A 20,415-nucleotide genomic window follows, 5' to 3' on the forward strand; every position below is an offset into this window, starting at 1 on the left:
GAAGGATCACAAGGTTAGTATCTATGATTTTTGTTTTAACGAGCTTTTTAGGTTTTGATTCAAGAAAATATGAACAAGTCATCCTCACTTCAGAGTGAAATCTCTCAATATGACATACATCTTTCAGAGATTTCAAGATTAGAACCAGATCTCCAAAAACAAATTAAGAAATATGAGCAAGCAAGCTCTGAATACGAAACACGGTTGGCAAAGGCAGAGGAGAAGTGTAGCATGTCCTCCAAATATTCTGAAGGAAAGAAGAAGTTTGACGAGCAAGTGGCCCAAAAGAAAAATGAAGTCGAACAAAAGAAGAAGCAAGTGGAAGAGGATCTTAAGAAACAATTCGAATCAGATATCCAAAAGATTCAAATAGAAATGGAGAATGAAGAAGATAAGGCTGAGGAAAATCTCAGATTGTTATTGATCAGGCATGAGAAGGAGAGAAAGAAGAGGGTAAGTATTCTCCTTTTCTTTATGAATGACTCATTACAAATGTAGGCCGAAACAATTGAGGAACTTAAGCTTAAGGCTGAAAAGGCAAAGAAACGTAAAGCACGTAATCTAGAAGAGACTCCAAAGAAGAAGAAAAAGAAGAGTGTCACAGATGATATTGATGAAGACATTTTCTCTGTGGTAAGTTTTCAAAATTCTAATTTCCAATCACCTTGCACCTTTAGTCATCACAAAGTTCAGACATAACAAGAACTTTTGTCAAAACCACATCAAAGAAGGATAAGCAACCCAAACCAAAGAAAACCAAGGAAACAAATCTATCTCCACCAAGTAGCACTAAGGGAAGAAGAAAAAGTCAAACAGAAACCAAATCAAAGAAGGCAGAACAGGTTGAGTCCACTGGAAAGAAAAGCAAGACACCTACAAGCAAAACAAGTAAGAAGAAAGATAGCTTGAATAATTCTCAAATGTCTGTCTTTGATTTTACAGACTAGAGAACTTCCAACTGTACATATTATAAATATTAATAATGGTTGTCTGAACGTTTACTGATTCCTCAGTTCTTGTTTGACTTCAGTTAGTAACTTTCCAAGTAGATTTAAACCAGGCCATTTTGAAGGGTGGGTCTCTATTGCTTCGTGTTCTCTCATTCCTATTCCCCAAATTGCATCATTTGGAGATGCTTCCGCTAATATCTTATCGCCAGTACTTAATAGAGTTTGTTTGATATCCTCATTCTGTGAAAATTTTGCATAAAGATGTCTCTTCATAATTAGCTCTCTATTTTGATTCCACATGTCGTCAGTGAAATTCGACACCATTCTTCCAAGCTGTTTAGCATTTGATGGACTTGTATTGGCCAAAATATCTTTTGCCACCTCATCATCTCCGAATAATTTAGCTTTCCCATACATCATTCCTTGTTCTGTATTTGCAAATTGAATTCCATCTAATACATAACTAGCTGCATGCCAATTACTAAACACTGATTTATCCTTCCAAAAGAACTCGTATTTTTGAGTATTGCCGAACTTGTCGTATGGTTTCTTTGATTGTTGTTGGGATGGCATTTTTTTATAGTTTTTTCAAAAACTTTCATGTTGGAAATTGATGTTGTAAACAATTATTTTTAAAACTGTTTACAATAAATACAATTAAAAAACAATATTTAATCAACTACCGACAACATTCTAAGTGTAACTATGCTCAATATGTTAAATAATTTAAATTCTTGTTAACATTCTTAAGACAACATTTGAATAAGAAATAAGAAACAAACTTAATATTGTTAATTTGCCCTCCCGCGGAGTTCTATTCCTTTCTTCTATTTTCTTAAATGATCTATCAACATCTGCCAACTGTAACATCTGTCGCATTTGTTAAAAAAAAATGCAACAAGTTAATTCATCATTAACAATGAAGTTAATTACGTTCATTGCCATATTTTTAATGATCATTAACATGGCAACATGTGTATCATTAAATAATCATCATCCTGTCACTTCTCATGTCAATAATGACATTAATTATCATCAAGTAATTTTTGACTATATGAAAGATCGTTCTAATGAAAATTTTAAATATCAACTTTTAAATTCGGTTGACATTCCAAACACTGCTAAATTTTATGTATTTAACATGACAAGTGTCAAATGGTTAACTAACAAGGAAGTGTCACGTAGTGAGTGGTATCATTTTGTTGAAATTGTTGTTCCCTATCAAATAACTCAAACTAAACAAGCACTCATGTTAATTGCAGGTGGATCATCAAATTCACAAGTTCCAACACTTGACAAGGAATTAATTCAAATGGGTGTTTTAACAAAATCAATTGTTTGTACCATTCATCAAATTCCAAATCAACCACTCACTTTCTTATCAGATCCAGAAAAGAAGAGTCGAGTTGAAGATGCAATTTTAGCATTTGCTTGGGCAAGATTTATGAATTTAACACAGGAAAATGATGAATTGAAAAGTAATACTGAATGGATTCCAAGACTTCCAATGGTCAAGTCAACTCTATTTGCTATGGATTTAGTTCAAGAATATTTATTGAAAAATCTTAATATTAAGGTTGAAGATTTTCATGTTGCTGGTGCTTCAAAGAGAGGTTGGACGACAAATCTTGTTGGTGTTGTTGATCAGAGAGTTAAGAGTATTATTCCTATTGTTATTCCAATTTGGAAAACAAGAGAAGTATTGGGTATGTTTTTTTTTCTTTTTATTGAACTAGTTGTATATTGAACTATGAAATTCTTATTGACTGGATTGTAACTTATTGTAACTTATTGTAAAAATATAGAACATACATATAATTCACTTTGTTTTTGGCCTGAAGCAATGGGTGATTATGTAAGGGAAGGAATTATCAATCGATTGAATTCAAAGGAATTTAAATTATTAGCAGATGTTATTGATCCATTCGAATATAATGATATTCTTGCTGGTAAATTTAAATATTTTGTTAATGCAGTTGGTGATCAATTCTTTGTACCTGAATTGAGTCAATTCTCCTATCCATTTATTAAGGGAAGTGATGAACGTAAACATTTGAGATATATTCCAAATGCAGATCACTCAATGGCTGGTTCTGATGCTGAACTTACAATTTTGGCCTATTACTATTGTTTAATTAACAATATTTCACTTCCAATTTATAATTTCAATTTGAAATCTGATTCATTATTGACTGTCAATATTGTAAAGAATATTTTACCAATTAAGAGTATTTTATTATGGGAAGCTTTTGCTCCAAATAGAGATTTTAGACAACAAACTATTGGAAATGTTTGGAAATCAAGAGATATTTCTACTAATTACAATGCTCAAACTTGTCAAATTAGTGTTAATTTAAATAATCCACCAAGTGGTCAATTTTATGCTGCATTTGTTGAATTGACATTTGATCTTGGAGGTGCTATCTATCTCAAATTCACAACTTCAGTTTATATTCTTCCAAATGTTTTACCATGTCATTATAGTGACATTTAGTTTGGAATAGAATATGGATTTAGTATGAATGAGATATTCCAATAAAAAAGTATTTCATTGATTTCAATTGTAGTATGCTTTGTGCTTTGAGAATTTTCACTTATACTAACTCGAATTCCATCTTTAAATATTTAAATATTAATATTGTTGAATATTTAAAAAGTTTTACAAAAAAAAAATGATGAAAAAGGCCATCAAACAATTTTCCTGTAATATTCATAACAATAACAACAACAAAACTAGAAAGGAAGCACTCTCCATCCTCTCTAGAAAACACAATTATTTAAATAATAATCAACAAAGAAATACATCTTTCGGACAAGAACAAATTAAATGTTTTTCATCAAGCCTTTTATCTTTAACATCATCTAATAGTAATACAACAACATCAACAACAGCAACAACTCAAGCAAGTTCTAAATTTCCAACTCGTCCAGTTCCTGCCGTATCTGTTACTCTATTAAAATTAATAACAAGAGGTTCCGAAGTGGATGGATTTAAAGTTTTAATGATTAGGAGAGGAAAGGCTCCTGGAAAGGATTTGTTGGCTCTTCCTGGTGGACATTTAAATCTCGGAGAACGAATGATTGAAGGAGCAAAGAGAGAATTGCAAGAGGAGACTGGAATTAATGCTGATTTAATTCATTTCACTAATGCTCCACTCTTAACTGTTGAATCAATTTATTATCATCAGGAGGGAGATGATGGGAATGAGACAACTTCTCACAATGAAGAGGAGGATATTAGAACTATGAAGATTTCAACAAAATCGAATGAAATTAATTTTAGAAAGGAACTTGGTGAGGAGTTGACTAGAAGAAAGAGAGAAGGAGATGATTCTATTCAAATTCAATATCATTTCATTATTTCAAGTGTTTTGGGTATTGTTCCACCAGAATTAAATCATCAAATTGAAGGAGAACCTTCAGATGATGCTTCACAAATTCAATGGATTAAAATTATGAAAAATGGAAAGAGTAGAAATTCTGTGGAATTGGATGAAGAGGGATGTATTACTACTCACATGAGTGAATGGATGGATGAAAGAAATCATAGAGGATTGTGTGAAAAGTTAAAGACTATTTACACTATGCCAATTGTTGTACGTCATGCTATTATGAGACTCATTTCTTGTTATCCAGAAATTCAATCGCAAGCTCTTGTTACACCAACAGATTTATCCCTCTTGTATCAATTGAATGACATGATGGTATTCTATCCAATAAGAGATAAGGTTTTGGAATTTTGGTTCCAAGGTGACATGGCTCCTCAACAATGGTGGTTCAAGTCAAGTCCAACCATTGATCAAGGTATTAAGAAATTATTCGAATCTCATGTTGCTGCTCTTTCCAATAAGCTTGAACTTCTCTTTGAAAAGTCATTCGAAGAAATTGATGCAGTTTTGAAGAAGCAATCTAAGGAAACCTTGTTATCTGCCATGATCATGTTGGATCAATTCCCAAGAAATATGTACAGAAATAGTGCAAAGAGTTTTGCTTTTGATGATGTTGCTGTCAAGCTTTCATTATGGTGTATTGAAAACCAAATTGACCAACAATTTGAATTCCCATTACAAAAGATCTGGTTCTACTTCCCATTAGAACACGCTGAAGATGCAGAATTACAAGACATGTCATGCGAACTTTTTGGTAAACTCGTTGAAGAACATGAAGCTATGGCTCTTTTCAATAAGTATGCTATTAACCACAGAGAAGTCATTCAAAAGTTTGGAAGATTCCCATATAGAAATAAGGCCTTAGGAAGAGAAAGTACTCCAGAAGAAATTGAATATCTAGAAAGTCAATAAATTATTATGAAGACATCGACGTGTCAAACACATGATCATTTAATTAATAATAAGATAGTGAACGGATATAAGTCAATAAATTATTTAATGATTGGATTGTTTTTCGGTAGAGCCAACATAGGTTTCTGATAATAAAAGGACGCCAATCGCAACCATTCCTGGTAAGTAAACGTTGAACATGCTTCTCTTTTCAGATTTTTCATCTACTTGGCTATAACTTTCCCATGAATATCTAGTGAAAAAGCTCAAACTTAAAAAGCTAATGTTTAACAACAATACCAACAAGCTAAAATTTTGTTTTCTGGCAATTATCATTACTTTAGTAATGGAATAAACTGAAACAAGAGCAAGAGCAGCCCCATAAATACATTGTCTTTGTAAATAGTTCAATAAATTTTCAATATTCTATTTAATCCTTACCTAAATGTGTGATATCCAAATACAAAGGTATCCAACATGATAGCAACCCCAACCAATACGTATAAATAGTAGAACGCCGTGGATTTCCAGTCATTCCATCCAACCATTTTGAGTAATATATAAAAAGCAAAGACTGAGAATAATATAAAATTGTAATGGCCAGAAACAGAATTAGGATGAATATTACAAGTATGATCTCCAATATATAATTTCAAGAATATTACTACAGAATATGAGCAATAATACCATGATGAAAATTGTAAAATTGCTCTTAAAGTTTCTTTCCAATTTCTGCAATGAGTAGAAGGAGAGTATTGTTTCTTATATGAATAAATTAAAGTTATAACTATTCCGAATAATGTTAATACTAAGAAGGAAGGAAATAAAAAGGTCTTTTTCAAATAAATTGCATTTGAAACTACTTGTTCTTTTTTCTCAAATCTATCCACTAAACAAACATCCACATAATCATTATTATATTCAACCATGGATAACAATCTGCAAATTATTGTTAAACTCAAAATCCATTTTCAAAACACAACATACAAACTAGATATAATTAAAAGTCCACTCAGAACTGTCAATACGTAATCAACCATATTTGCAATGTTTTCTTGATGTTGTAATGTAGGAGATGAAGAAGAAACGTCAATATTTACTCTATCAGTAGAACTCATCCAAGAAGCAGGTGTATTTGCTATTTATCATCACCCAATGAATTATCATACGATAATAATAACATTTAAATTATTAATTATTGAAAAATTCATCATCACACCATTCCGGAATATGTTGTTATCCAAATAATAATAATAATAACATCATCATCCACACATCATCATCAAACCAGCAAACTTACGCGCCAAATTACGAAGTATTTTACTCTTCCGAAAATTCATTCAATTTCCACGTTATCACGTTGTGCTATTTTTTTTGAGATTTAAGAAAGGAAATTTTGTAAAAATAATTGTTATCGACATCCTTTTTAAAATAGATAACAATAAACTTTGAACAAATCAATGAAATTATTAATTTGAAATTTAAGAATTTTTTCATTCCGTACCTTTGAGGTATTATCATTAATCTAATTGGAACTTGGAACATGAATCATATCAATTATTTATACTCAACTTAAGGGCGATACAATAGTTAGTAAATAATGATTATTATTTATTGATCAATTCTCACATAACGTGCTAGATGATTTACAACTTCTTGCATGTCTTTCTCTTGATACAAATCTTCTTCAAGATTGACTTGCAACACTTCTTCTTTCCACCAACCAATTTGAATTTCTTACAAATCTTCTTTCCCTTAGAACGTTTCAAACACTTCTTATAATACTTCTTCTTGATACATCTTGGTGGAATTGTAATTGACTTGGCACAATACTTCTTCTTATTATATTTGACACATTTGGAGAGAGTCTTCTTGTGCTTACAGAACTTGATGGTCTTATGCTTGGCACAGAAGAATTTCTTCTTAATGAGACAACACTTCTTGAAAGATTTTCTTTCCTTACAGTATTTAACCTTCTTATACTTGGCACATTTCTTAGCCCAGGAGACAATCTTGCACTTTTTAACATATCTACATTTGGCGACCTTCTTATTGTAAGAATCAACAGTGTACTTGTCGCAGACCTTCTTCTTTTCACACTTCTTGATTGGAACCTTCTTGAATTTCTTGCAGACCTTCTTAACACCCTTCTTGACGCACTTGTTGACAATCTTGTGCTTGGCACAGAATTTCTTGAAACCCTTCTTGACGCAAATCTTCTTAGTTCCATAAGAATCACAAACTTTCCAGTGCTTCTTCTTGGCACATCCAACAGTCTTGTATGCATGCAAGACACACTTCTTTGTTGCCTTACTATACTTGTCACACTTGGAATATTTCTTATGTTTGAGACATTTACCAGCACCGACAATGGCATATTGATCACAGACCTTCTTTTGACCAACGAGTTTGTGTTTCAAACACTTCTTAATCCACTTGTGCTTTAAACATTTTCTCTTGCAAACCTTTGGCTTGTGATACTTGTCAACTACTGGAGGTTTGGTTTGATAGCTGTCGCTTGCTTGAACTGAAAGGATTGCAATCAACAATAGAATTGCAATTGAAACGATTATATTTGTTTTCATTTTTTCTGTTTTGTTGATCTTGTAGTTTCAGAAAACTGAAGACAATTTAAACCTTTCGAATACCATTTCATTAGGGATAAAACTCAAAATTAGAAACTTGTAAGGTTCCAAATATGGAAAGAAATTTGATTCATAATTTGATAAAATTTGATCCCTCCATTCGCTGAATGAACCAAAGTTTACAATAATAAAGTGTTTTCTTGTAATAAACGTATTGTAAACTATTAAAGTTCCTTGAGACATAACTCTCAGTTGAAAGTATTAATATTTCAATTTTGTGATATGTTTCGTATTTAAGAGAGCATCTTTCCCTTCCTTATCCATGTATTCCGAGAAAATCCTAAGTTTTTTCAAGTTTTTCATTTTAGTGATTGCAATTATTCCTTCATCACCAAATTTGTTCTCATCAACTTGTAGTATAGTTAATTGCATCATTTCACTAATGTACTTTGCACCTTCATTACCAAACTCATTGTTACGTGCATTTAGATCAGTCAATTTTTTCAACATACTAATCGATCTAATACCACGATCTCCAATGCTGTTGAACCCAACATCAAGTTTTGTTAAGTGTTCCATTCTGCTTAGTAATTCAGCTCCATTATCATTAATTTGATTTTCTGAAATATCGAGCATTGTTAAATGTTTCAATTTACTTATAAACTCAAAGCCATCATTTCCAAGACCTACAACTCCAAATTCTAACTTTTTCAAATGGTCCATTTTACCAATCATTGAAAAACTCTCGATATTCAAATCATTTCCACCAATATTTAGTTTTGATAATTTTTTCATGTTGTAAATATCTTTCGCCACCTCCTCATCAACATCATTATAGCTAACATTTAAATAAATCAATTGTTGCAGGTCGCTTAAGTGTTTCACTCCTACATTAGATAAATAATTTACGGAAATATCAAGTTTGGTCAGTTGTTTCAATTGACCAATAGATTTAGCGCCTTCATCATCAATATTGTTTCCGCTTATATCAAGTTTAGTTAATTGCTTCAAATCTTCAATTTGGTTTGATGATGATTTTTCTAATTTGTTGTACTGCACTTTGAGTATTATTAATTGTTTCATCTCACATATAAATTTGAACCCTTTTGAACGAATAGAGTTGTGAGAAATATCGAGATTAGTCAATTGGCCCAATTTGCTAATAATTTTTGATCCTTCCTCACCCATTCGACAATATCTAACATCTAGTTCAGTCAATTGCTTTAATAAACCAATCGCCTCAACTCCTTTCATTATTGGGTTGTCACTAATATTGAGAATAGTTAATTGTTTAAATTTACCAATTGGTTCAATATCATTAAAAGTGTGTTTGCTCAATTTTAATTCAGTTAATTTTGGCATCAATCCCACTAACTTCCAAAATTCATCTATGTTTGAAATGTTCTTAAAGCTAACACTTCCAATACATGCAAGAAATTGATTTGTCATTATTTGTTCCAAATCTATTTCTTTTTTAAATTTGAGAGACAATTTTGAATATCTCATCACAACATTAAACCACTGTTTTGAAATTAGACAACAAGTCTTGAGAATGAAAACAACATCAATAAAAGATAATATTTCATAACAAATATCATCAATAAATAATTCTTGGTTGTCATCTACACATATTTCCAATTACATATAATAGGAGTGGTGGATTTATTACTAACCTCTTCTTGATGTCGTCCTTTTCGAAAAGGGATGATAATCTGTCACATGATCCGAATCGTCCAATAATCGTTTGCTCATTTTTTTTAGATTTTTATTTAATCCTTCGAAGTTATTTTTTCAAAACATATAATTAAGGAAATATTGTAATATTGAGCCAACCACCTAGTGTACTAGTAAAAACAACCTCGATCAATAAATTGATTATTTCAAACTACTCTAACCTTCAATACTTGTTTGCCTTCTCTCTTATTTATTTACAAATATAGCAATTAATTATTATTAATACAACAATTTAAAAAAAATGAAAAACCTTAAAACCATCACCAGTACTTCGCTCACTTTTTCGTCATCACTCTTGCAGAAGAAGCAACAGCAGCAAATGAATATCATGATTGGCTTGCAAAACAACCTCGGAACGAAGGTTACACTGCTCAAAACCAAATACTGTTGTTCCCTCCACACAGCTAGATTTGGAGCATTGAACGATAGCATCAATGCTGCTATTGCTGCTACTGAGCAAGATAATTTCAATCACAAGACACAATCATCTTTAATTTTCCATCAACAGGCTTATCATCATTCTCCGAAGAATTTTCCTACAGAAAAAAAATTCTCAAACTCTAATCGTCGTTATCATCGAGGACAAGTTGCCTTTGGATTGGATAATAGTAGTAGTGTAAATACCAAATATAATATTGGATTGATAAGTAATAGTAGTGGAGCATTTGTTAGTAGAAATTATTCAAAAATGATGGGAGAGAAGAGAAAAGTTGTCGGAGCTATTGATCAGGGAACTACTTCGACGAGATTTATGTTGTTCGATGCTAGTGATATGAAGGAAGTGGCCTCTTATCAAATTTTACATGAAAATCATTTTCCTAAACCTGGATGGGTTGAACAGTAAGTTGTTGTGGAATGAATTTTTATTTGAAATGGTATAGAGATCCTATTGAAATTTATACAAATACACTTGAGTGCATGACTAATGCATGTGAAAAATTAGAAGGAGAGGATTATGAAATTATTGGTATTGGTGTGACTAATCAGAGAGAAACAACAGTGTTGTGGGATTCAGAAACTGGAAAACCACTTTGTAAATCAATTGGTATGTTTTATATTCTATAGAAATGATTAATGAAAATAGTTTGGAACGATACAAGAACAAGAGATTTGGTCGATTCCATTTGTAAATCAAAAGCTGGAGGTGACTACTCCAAATTTAGAGAAGTTTGTGGTCTTCCACTTTCCACATATTTCAGTGCAGTTAAACTGAGATGGATGATTGACCATTATGATGAGGTAAAAAAAGCAGTCGATAAAGGAACTTGTATGTTTGGAACTGTTGACAGTTGGTTGATTTGGGTATGTACTAATATTGGAATTTAATTTTGTAAACTTCATTTCAGAATTTAACAGGTGGCCTGAAGGGTGGTATTCACATTACAGATGTTACCAATGCCAGTAGAACCATGTTAATGAACTTGAAGACACTTAAATGGGATGATGATATGCTCAATCTCTTTGAAATTCCATCAGGTGTTAAACTTCCAACCATCAAGAGTAGTGCTGAAGTTTATTCAAGTATTTCTAAGGAAGTTGTACAAAATCACCCTCTTTTAAGTGGAGTAGCCATTTCTGGAGTAAGTACTCTAATATTCAAAGTATAATAATATTTATTTCATCATATTCATAATATACAGTGTATAGGAGATCAACAAAGTGCCACTATTGGCCAAAAGTGTTTTAAAATTGGAGATACAAAGAATACATATGGAACAGGATGTTTCTTACTTATGAATTGCGGACATGAAATTGTTAAATCCAATCACGGATTATTATCAACAGTTCAATATCAACTAGGACCAAATGCTGCTCCAGTCTATGCCTTGGAAGGTTCTGTTGCAGTTTGTGGATCTGGTATTTCATGGTTGGAACATAATTTAAAACTCATAGAAAATCCAGCAGAATCTGAAACACTTGCCAGAACAGTTGAAGATACTGGAGGTGTAGTTTTTGTTCCTGCCTTCTCTGGATTATATTGTCCATATTGGAGATCTGATGCACGTGGTACTATTGTTGGTATTACTCACTATACAAACTCTGCCCACATTGTTAGAGCCATGTTAGAAGCTGTATGTTTCCAAACACAAGAAGTACTTGAATCCATGGTGAAAGATAGTGGACTTGCTGTTACAAACTTGATGGTTGATGGTGGTATGACCAAGAATCAATTATTAATGCAACTTCAATCTGATATCAGTAGAAAGAAAGTTAAAGTTCCATCCTATCCTGAAACAACAGTATTAGGAGCTGCAATTTGTGCTGCATTTGGCGTTGGACATTTCAAGGAAATCAAGGATATTCCACCATCTCCAAAAGATAAGATGTTAATATTCACTCCTCACATCTCTGAGCAAGAAACTGAACTCAAAATGAAGAGATGGAAGAAGGCCATTGAAAAGTCATTAAATTGGCATGAAGAATAAAGGATAGATGTTCTATAAGAAAGATCTTGGAAGAAAAAAGAGTTGATGGTTCTTTATTGTGTCATTTTCAAGGCGCGATGATTGTTCAAGATGTAGTATATCCTTCTGCAAGGAACAGAGTTGATTCGATGATAACAGTCGTCGTGGGTACCACACTATTCGTTTGCGATCCGATTGTTGTAGTGGCCACAGTGATAGTAGTGGTAGAGAACATTTTGATAATAGATTGATATTCTTCAGTTTTTTTAATTTTGTTTTTTAATGATAGTCGGAAAGTCAATACTCAAGCTTGAAAATACGTGAACAGCCAAACTATTCAGACATTTGGCAGGTAAACCAGTCAGGACATTTTTTAAAACTATTTTTAAACGTGATTTCAAAAAAACTAGTCGTTACGAAATAAATTAAAAAAAAAGCAAAAACACTTTAAGCTTTGCCAGCGAAAGATGAATATGAGCTTGAGAATTTATTCATCATCAATAAACAAGTAAATTATCGTCCATCAATAATCTACTCGCAGTATCAATACTTGGAGGCGCTCGATGGTTCATTACCTCCATCAAACTTGTTGCCAAAATCGCTTTCTGTCATTGGTGTAGCAAATTTTATACTTTCTACCTTTTGAATCGCAACGTGGTGGTCATTGCCTTTAACAGAAAAACACCACAAACCATCAACAACAATGGTGTGAGTAGTATCATCTTCTTCAACTACTACTACTACACTATTATTTGGTGTAAAATTTTGATTGTTTGTTGAGTGGGTGTTCATATTCAAGCAAAGTGGTGTGTTATTTGGTTTTTTTGGATGACGATTTTCACACACAGCACCAAGCAAACTATTCTCATTTGCCTTGCTGTGCTTGTGGTGTGGGAAATGAACCTCAAGGGTTTCGTATTGCAAGGATTACTATTGCATTGTGTCGCTTTCAAGTGCTTTTTAGTGTTGGAGGTCGATTTCTTTGGCGAAAGGCCTTTTCATTTTACCATTCTGATTCAGTGCGTCAATCAATGAGGATGAATTCAATACCTTATGAAATATTTGAAAGAAATTGCAGAGAATGAGTGGGAATAGTTCAGATTTTGAAGAAATATTGTTGGATGGTCATTTGTAAATATTCCATTTTTGAAACTTTTGCAATCTGAATATATCAAAAAAGAAGGTTGTTTAAAATTGGTTTTTGTGAACACTATAAAAATGAGAAAGTAGACGAAAAGTTTCCAAAGTTCGAGATCTCGGGAGATAAAAGTATTTTTGATTAATCCAATATGCATTATTTCACATCTTCTAGCCAGTACAATTACGTCGATCTATTTGTCAATCTTCAAATTGAAAACTGAAGATGCCAACAATAAACATCATATTGTGAATAAAATCAAAAGGAATCGCCCACCGTGGGGGTCGAACCCACGACCACAAGGTTAAGAGCCTTGCGCTCTACCGACTGAGCTAGACGGGCAGATATTAAGGATTTTATGTCACACTAATCATTTTTCCCTTACAGATAATCTACCATTTCTTAATTATATAAATGAGGGAAAATATGTTTATTTACAAAAGATTGAACATGAGATACACCACAATGGTAAGAAGAATATACACAGGACCATTGTTGGTAAAAACACTATTTGACTCACTAACAAGAGCTCTTACATCTAATGTATTGTTTTCATCCATGTAGCCATCAAATTCCAAAACCATTTGATCCATTAAAGAATCAACATTTACAGATCTGGCCATCATTGTGGATAAACTAGCATCTGTAGTTACTCCATTCTTATCCACAACAATAGAAATTGGACAAGGCATATCGAGAATGCAACCACATTTCAATCCTTCCCAACTGTTCACAAATCTCTGAGCTAGGAATGTGAATAAATTATTGGCTACTCCAGTGTCAGGACTTGCATATTTCAGAGTGATAGACTTGTCGAGGAATATTCTGGCAGGTGCCACAACTGCGTAATGTTTACAATAGAGACGAGTGGAAGCAAATGCAACACTGGAAACTTGTGGTTGAAAAACAGCAGCTCTGTACAAGTTGAGTTTTTCAAGGTTTGCTTGATCATTGCTTCTTACCATTGGATTTCCTTTTGGAAGAAGAGCAATCGGTGCTTTTTGTTTCAATTTAGCATGAATCTCATCCAATGCCAATGACTGAGTCAATTGACCATTATTGGCCAAATCAGGGGCCATGTATGGAGTGCAATTTAGAGCACGTGCCATTGCAACAGCTAACAATCTATTATCAGAACCATTTACCAAAGTTTGAGTTTGAGCAGTTCCTCCAAGGGCTTTCAAATTAGCTGCAGTATTTTGACAAGTTCTACCTGCCAATGTCTTGTTTGTACTAATGATATAGGATGTAACAACGTTATCTGATTGATCCATGTCAACAATACCAAAATCTCTGACAGTCATACATGATTTTCCATCAAGTGCAGTGCCAAGTGCTGGAACTGGTGGATTAAAGAAGGAACCAGGATCATTGGTTGCTTTTTCCTTAATAATTTGACTGATTGATGTTTGAACAGCTTCAAAAAATTGCTTTCCATTGCATGAGGCGAATTGACCAAAAATATCATTTGCTCCATCAATACCATTGACACAATTACCTTGAGCAAGTGAATTACTGGAATCAATTAAAGTAAGAGAACCAGCATTTGTACCAAACCACAATCCAACAATTGCTGTTTTTGGAAAGACAGGAACAGTTGGTTTGATTGCTGGTTGAGTATTTTGAGTAATTACCAAAGGATTATAAATCATGAAGGATCTTGTCTCTGGAACGAAAATAACACCCTCAACAAATGATTGTTGATCAGCAGCAGTCATGACACAAGGGCCATTGGCAGGATTGACAGCTCTCAAAATATAAGGAGTTGCCAATCCTTGAGGAGTGAGTGGATTTGGAGGAACAATAAGAGCACAATCAGGATTAGCACCCTTTACAATTCTGATATAATGTACAAGAATAATGGCAAGACAAATACTTGTCTTGAGTGAGTTGGAAACGATCATGTTGAGCATTTGTGAATGGTATTCAATGGTTTGATTTGAATAACAACAGTTTGTTTTTGTTTTTTTTTGATATTGTTCACTAGTCCAATAAAGTGCCGACAATTTAACAGAAATTGCACAAATCATGTATGTTATCAAAAAGGAAAAGTAGGTTCTCATAAAATTGAATGAAATAAAGGATGAAAGGTTGAGAGATATACGAATATTAACGAATGAGGAGTTTGGATAATGATCTATCGCGAAAAACTTTCTCTATCTTTATAATTGATTGATTTGGTACACACAGATCCATCATAAATCATTGCAAGTAATAAAAACCTAATTTTCATGTTGAATCTGCAATAAAACCGAAGATGCAAAAGAGAAAATAAAAAACATGAATCGCCCACCGTGGGGGTCGAACCCACGACCACAAGGTTAAGAGCCTTGCGCTCTACCGACTGAGCTAGACGGGCTACATTCACCATACTTGTATTTACTTTATGAGCGAACACTTTCGTTTTCCATATTTTGGTTATGGAGAGTGGCAAAGTTTCTCTAAGGCAACCCAAGAAGAATTTGATAGTTTAAGCTTTTAAATTTTGAATTTCCAAAATAGCCTGGTCACTCCAAATAAACATTGGATATTGAAGAAAGTTCAATCCAACTTCTAAAAATGTGAAAATACCTTTTATAAAATTAGTCCTTGATAACATTCTTCAATTGTTAATTCTCTATTCTAATCTTTCATCTCTTGAAAACGAAACACATTAAAATACAAATCGAAAAGAAACAAAAGAATGTCCATAGGAGCCATCTCTGGTTATCAGTTCACTGATGTCGACAATCCACCATCTGAGAAAGAACGTCATCACTTTCGTAAGAAATTTCATCGTAACAAGGAAACAGATGAAACTGTTTCAAGAACTTTCATTCCAGATACATTAGAACCCAAAGTAAATGTCCTATCTCATTGTTACATGTTCAAAATCTTTGGTTGGAATACATGGCTAATTGTCATTGGATGTATTGGTGCGATGGGATATGGTGTCATTCCAGTCATTTGTCAGTACCTTCTGGGATCTCTTATTGATACATTTGCTTCACCAACAGTGACTAGTGAAAGTGCTGGAAGAGCTGTAAACAAATTGAGTCTTCAATTGTTAATTCTAGCAATTAGTGGTAAGTTCTCTATTGTATATTAAACTAAACTTGTCAAAGGTGCCATTGCCTTTGCTATTCATCACTGTTTCATGCAATTGGCCAATGCAAGACTTGGTACTGCAATGAGAAAAGCTTACTTGGGTTCATTATCCAAACAAGAAATGAATTATTTCGACATTAAGAAAATTGGATCATTGACAGTTGTGTTGAGCGAAGATATTCCAAAAATTCAAGATGTTTATACGAATGAATTTTTTGCATTCATGCAAGAGATTATTCAGTTTGTGGTTGGCTTTATTCTTTCATTGACTGTGAATTATCAAATGGCTTTGATTTTATTTTCAACTGGTAAGTATTTCGATCACTTTCGTCCCATTTAGAATATATTTTGTAGCTCCCTTGACATTTTTTCTACATACCATTCTCTCAACTATTGCCACCCTTCTTACAAGGAAAATCAACAAGTGCACTGATAATTCAGCTGCCGCTGCCAATGAAATTTGTTCCTGCATGAAAACTATTCGAAGCATGGCTTCAGAAGAAAAGGAAGCAAAGAAATTTAGTAGGGATTTGAGAAAGATTGATACTTTGGGTTTTTATATGGGAATTAATTATGCTACATTTCTTGGAATATCTGTTTTTGTAACATGGGCAACTATTTCACTTGGTTTTTGGTAAGTTTATTGTTTTAAAGTTTCCTATAAAAGGAAAAAGGTACGGTGGACATCAAATTGTTGATCAAAAGTCAACTATTGGTTCTATTTTTAAAGTATTTGGAATGATGTTTCTTGGAATTGGTAAGTTGTTTATTGAAATTCTGTGAAAATTACAATTTTCGAATATAGTTGCTCTTATTCGTTCTGCAACTTTCTTTCCCAGATATGGTAAAGCATATGCTTCAGAAACTACTCTTCTAAAGGTACTATTAAGAAAACCTGCCATTCCATTCAAAGGTGGACAAAAACTTGATAAAGTTGAAGGTGAAATTGTACTAAAGGATGTTGAATTTGCCTATCCTTCTCGACCAAACATTAATGTCATGCAAGAATTCAATCTACACATCAAATCTGGACAAACTATTGCCTTGGTAGGACCATCAGGTTCTGGAAAATCAACTATTGTTGGTTTATTAGAAAGATTCTATACTCCAAATAAGGGAAATATCACAATTGACGGTGTTGACGTTTCAGAATTGGACCCAATGTGGCTTCACCGTCATTGTTTAGGAATTGTATCTCAAGAACCTGTTCTCTTTGCTGGATCCATCAAATATAACATTGCCTATGCATTACTCGGACCTGACGAAGACATGAATAGGTTTACATCAGTTTCCATGGAACAAATCGAAAGTGTAGCCAAGAGAGCAAACGCACACAACTTTATTATGGAACTGCCCGATAAATATGACACTCTATTGGGTGAGAAGGGAGTTTCTCTTTCGGGAGGTCAGAAACAGAGAATTGCCATTGCACGAGCTCTACTGCAAGATCCCAAAATTTTACTTTTGGACGAAGCAACTTCTGCACTTGATACAGAATCTGAAAGATTAGTCCAAACAGCCCTTGATGAATTGATGAAAGGCAGAACGAGCATTTGTATTGCTCACAGGTTGACTACCATTGTGAATGCAGATATGATTTGTGTGTTGGTGAGGGGAAAAATTGTTGAGAAGGGTACACATCAAGAATTAATTCAAATTAAGGATGGTGTGTATAGAAATTTAGCTCAAAAGCAAATGATGATTGGATCACAAACTGATGAAGAACAAGAAGGAATTTCAAGAGTAGAAAATATTGGAGATGACAACGATGAGTAATAATTGTACCGTGTATGAATTCAAGCATGATTGGTAACTTATAAAGATCTTTTTATTAATGTTCAGTGTGTTCAAGTAATGATAACAGTGCAACATCCTATTCGAAATGAGTTGAAATCACAAATCACACATAGTTAACGTATCCTAAATAGTGTAAATAGTGGAAAGTGTGGCTCGCAAGACATGAAATTTCAATCTCATATATTGCAAATTTCTTGTCAAATCTTTGATGATGATTCAATTTAACACTTTCTCCGTAATTGATCACAAAACATGCTAATGAACGCAAGTTTAACATGAAAGTCAAACCTTTGATTTTTTGATTATCTTGACATTCCAATCAAAATCCATTTCATTAAAAATCATTTATCTCAAATCACGTTTCTAATTTCAAAAAAAAATGCAACACAACTCTTCCACAGATGACGACCACCATCAGCACAACAACATGGATGAAATTGGAACACCATCTACCAATTACATCAATCTTTCCTCCGATCAATTAACTCCCACAGCCACCACTCAAGGTTTAGTCGAAAAGCAACAACCCCTAAATCCATTCTATTCACACGATGGTAGACGAAAGGCAGTTGGACACTGGTTGTGTCATAAATATGTCAGCTTGGGATTATCTATTTTCATATTCTTTGCAGCTCTTTCTCAACTTATTTGTGAAATTGCAGTTTATCCCTATACCAATAATTATGGAGTCAAAGTTGGACCAAGAGTTGCCATTTATATTCCATTGGCATTTTCCATCTTGTACTATGCCATTATGATATTTAGTTGTGGAACTTTCAAGTATTTGTGGAATAATATGAGTGTGAGTGAGATTTATAATTATATAGATATGATTACAAAGGTGAAACCTGTCATTGCAATGAGTGTTTCGTGTTATCATTATGAAACAAGAGTTGAACATTATACTGATTCACAGGGAAGATCACAAACGAGAACTACAACTGTTAGAGTGAATACTTATTCTGAAACTAGATTGTTTAATTATGAATTTTTCAGAGATTTATCAAGACCTTTTGTGTATGTGTTTATTATAAGAGATTTTAATTCAATAATTTTCATATATTTTATTCGAAACTTTTCAGTCTCGATGGAACTTCCAAAAAGTATATGAAACTCCAAGTAGCAAACGTAATATTCACCAATGATGAAACCACAAAAAAGTCCTTAGATACATCCAGACTTGCAATTCAAGTTGAAAATCGTTGGAGAGATGTTCACATGGATTATTCTGAAAATTGGACAGTTCCAGGATTCAAGAAACAAATTCTTGCCAAAATGGAGGACAAGACATCAGCTACCTACTTTTTCAACATGTTCAGTTATATCCTATTCTCAATCTTTTTAATGAATAGTTTGTACAGAATCATTTTTGATTATTATTGTGACACTCAGGAATATCAAGTAGTGAAAGAAATTTCAGTCTTGCCATTCCCTGAGGAGATGATCATTTTACAACCTTCATTATGGATGAATTCAAATTATGGAAGTATGAGTTATGGAGAAGCTGTTTCATTTTCTTCACAATTACCAAAAGATTATATACCTCCACAAAATGGTCAACCAACAATGAGTCAACCAGGTATTCCTTATCCTCAACAACAACAAGCAATGCCTATGCAAAATGGTCAACCAATTTATCAAGGTATTAGTGCTCAACCTTATCAACCCTATCCAAACAATTCATACACACCACCACAAGTTTACCAAAATAGTCAATATATTCCACCACCAAATACTGTATTGGAACCTGTAACCATTCCAAATCCAACAAATTAAACATTTCACAAATTTAAAGAACACTGGACGAAACAAGAAGTTATTTTTCTATTTATTGGAAGATTAGAGGACATATCTGTAAATTAACCAAGATGAGAAAGAAATATCAAAAACTGCACAGAAAGGAACATAAAAATGTGGAACACTTTCATGCTTGTGGAAAAGTAAATCCCACAATGCATGAATTCCAATTCCAATTGCATTGGTCAACCAAGAACGATGCTCCAAAGCATACATTGCCAATCCAGTGTATAAAACAACTGCACCAATTTGTGTGAAAACATTCATCTTGCCATTGGAAGCCAAAGCAAAACCCAAGTAAATAGCAGCAATGGTTGGGAGCATGAGAGCAACAAATGAGAATGCCAAACTCTCTGACATTAATTCAATGTTTAGGATAGAGAAGAGTGCCAAACCTAATCCAACAAGGGAATCTCTAACTGAGGTATGTGAATGCATTTTATATTGTAGTTCAATTAGTTGTGCATCAGGTGCAAGATTCTTTTAAAGGAATTTAATAATTGTACTATTGTTATCCAATCAAAATTAGCTACTTAAATGGAATCTATCGCGCAGTTGACCACAATTCTAAAGCATTTTGATTGAATGATTCGCAAACAATTTTCACCTCAAAGTAAAACAAACCAATGATCTAGTTCTTTG

General features: G+C 33.2%; 10 protein-coding genes and 2 non-coding genes across 12 annotated transcripts; 5 read left to right on the forward strand and 7 right to left on the reverse strand.

Moving 5' to 3' along the window:
• Window positions 1-998: 998 nt before the first annotated feature.
• Window positions 999-1,523, reverse strand: NAEGRDRAFT_31328 (uncharacterized protein; the record flags this gene model as incomplete). The annotated part of the gene is made up of 1 exon (XM_002680529.1): window positions 999-1,523. One exon carries the CDS (start codon window positions 1,521-1,523, stop codon window positions 999-1,001), a length of 525 nt encoding a protein of 174 aa, XP_002680575.1.
• A 319-nt stretch (window positions 1,524-1,842) lies between these two features.
• On the forward strand, window positions 1,843-3,444 carry NAEGRDRAFT_64151 (uncharacterized protein; the record flags this gene model as incomplete). The annotated part of the gene is made up of 2 exons (XM_002680382.1): window positions 1,843-2,656; window positions 2,756-3,444. The coding sequence occupies 2 exons, from the start codon at window positions 1,843-1,845 to the stop codon at window positions 3,442-3,444; spliced, it is 1,503 nt and encodes a 500-aa protein (XP_002680428.1).
• Window positions 3,445-3,622: 178 nt separating this feature from the next.
• NAEGRDRAFT_64152 (uncharacterized protein) lies at window positions 3,623-5,251 on the forward strand (the record flags this gene model as incomplete). Its single annotated transcript, XM_002680383.1, has 1 exon — window positions 3,623-5,251. The coding sequence occupies one exon, from the start codon at window positions 3,623-3,625 to the stop codon at window positions 5,249-5,251; it is 1,629 nt and encodes a 542-aa protein (XP_002680429.1).
• Window positions 5,252-6,876: 1,625 nt separating this feature from the next.
• NAEGRDRAFT_64153 (uncharacterized protein) lies at window positions 6,877-7,815 on the reverse strand (the record flags this gene model as incomplete). Its single annotated transcript, XM_002680530.1, has 1 exon — window positions 6,877-7,815. One exon carries the CDS (start codon window positions 7,813-7,815, stop codon window positions 6,877-6,879), a length of 939 nt encoding a protein of 312 aa, XP_002680576.1.
• Window positions 7,816-8,076: 261 nt separating this feature from the next.
• On the reverse strand, window positions 8,077-9,264 carry NAEGRDRAFT_64154 (uncharacterized protein; the record flags this gene model as incomplete). The annotated part of the gene is made up of 1 exon (XM_002680531.1): window positions 8,077-9,264. The coding sequence occupies one exon, from the start codon at window positions 9,262-9,264 to the stop codon at window positions 8,077-8,079; it is 1,188 nt and encodes a 395-aa protein (XP_002680577.1).
• A 604-nt stretch (window positions 9,265-9,868) lies between these two features.
• On the forward strand, window positions 9,869-11,992 carry NAEGRDRAFT_78680 (glycerol kinase; the record flags this gene model as incomplete). Its single annotated transcript, XM_002680384.1, has 5 exons — window positions 9,869-10,389; window positions 10,431-10,594; window positions 10,634-10,851; window positions 10,896-11,129; window positions 11,190-11,992. 5 exons carry the CDS (start codon window positions 9,869-9,871, stop codon window positions 11,973-11,975), a joined length of 1,923 nt encoding a protein of 640 aa, XP_002680430.1. The 3' UTR covers window positions 11,976-11,992.
• A 505-nt stretch (window positions 11,993-12,497) lies between these two features.
• NAEGRDRAFT_46878 (uncharacterized protein) lies at window positions 12,498-14,996 on the reverse strand (the record flags this gene model as incomplete). The annotated part of the gene is made up of 2 exons (XM_002680532.1): window positions 12,498-12,622; window positions 13,613-14,996. The coding sequence occupies 2 exons, from the start codon at window positions 14,994-14,996 to the stop codon at window positions 12,498-12,500; spliced, it is 1,509 nt and encodes a 502-aa protein (XP_002680578.1).
• NAEGRDRAFT_t156 lies at window positions 13,362-13,434 on the reverse strand. Its single transcript has one exon. It is a non-coding gene; the product is annotated as a tRNA-Lys (tRNA).
• Window positions 14,997-15,378: 382 nt separating the features above from the next.
• NAEGRDRAFT_t155 lies at window positions 15,379-15,451 on the reverse strand. The gene has a single exon. It is a non-coding gene; the product is annotated as a tRNA-Lys (tRNA).
• Window positions 15,452-15,775: 324 nt separating this feature from the next.
• On the forward strand, window positions 15,776-17,955 carry NAEGRDRAFT_64157 (uncharacterized protein; the record flags this gene model as incomplete). The annotated part of the gene is made up of 5 exons (XM_002680385.1): window positions 15,776-16,157; window positions 16,197-16,487; window positions 16,534-16,813; window positions 16,854-16,936; window positions 16,985-17,955. 5 exons carry the CDS (start codon window positions 15,776-15,778, stop codon window positions 17,953-17,955), a joined length of 2,007 nt encoding a protein of 668 aa, XP_002680431.1.
• A 400-nt stretch (window positions 17,956-18,355) lies between these two features.
• Window positions 18,356-20,290, forward strand: NAEGRDRAFT_78681 (uncharacterized protein; the record flags this gene model as incomplete). Its single annotated transcript, XM_002680386.1, has 2 exons — window positions 18,356-18,993; window positions 19,059-20,290. 2 exons carry the CDS (start codon window positions 18,356-18,358, stop codon window positions 19,750-19,752), a joined length of 1,332 nt encoding a protein of 443 aa, XP_002680432.1. The 3' UTR covers window positions 19,753-20,290.
• Window positions 19,816-20,211, reverse strand: NAEGRDRAFT_64159 (uncharacterized protein; the record flags this gene model as incomplete). Its single annotated transcript, XM_002680533.1, has 1 exon — window positions 19,816-20,211. One exon carries the CDS (start codon window positions 20,209-20,211, stop codon window positions 19,816-19,818), a length of 396 nt encoding a protein of 131 aa, XP_002680579.1.
• Window positions 20,291-20,415: the final 125 nt, after the last annotated feature.

The sequence above is a fragment of the Naegleria gruberi genome (genome assembly GCF_000004985.1).
Source record: "Naegleria gruberi genomic scaffold NAEGRscaffold_9, whole genome shotgun sequence".
In the NCBI taxonomy this organism is placed as follows: Eukaryota; Heterolobosea; class Eutetramitea; order Acrasida; family Naegleriidae; genus Naegleria; species Naegleria gruberi.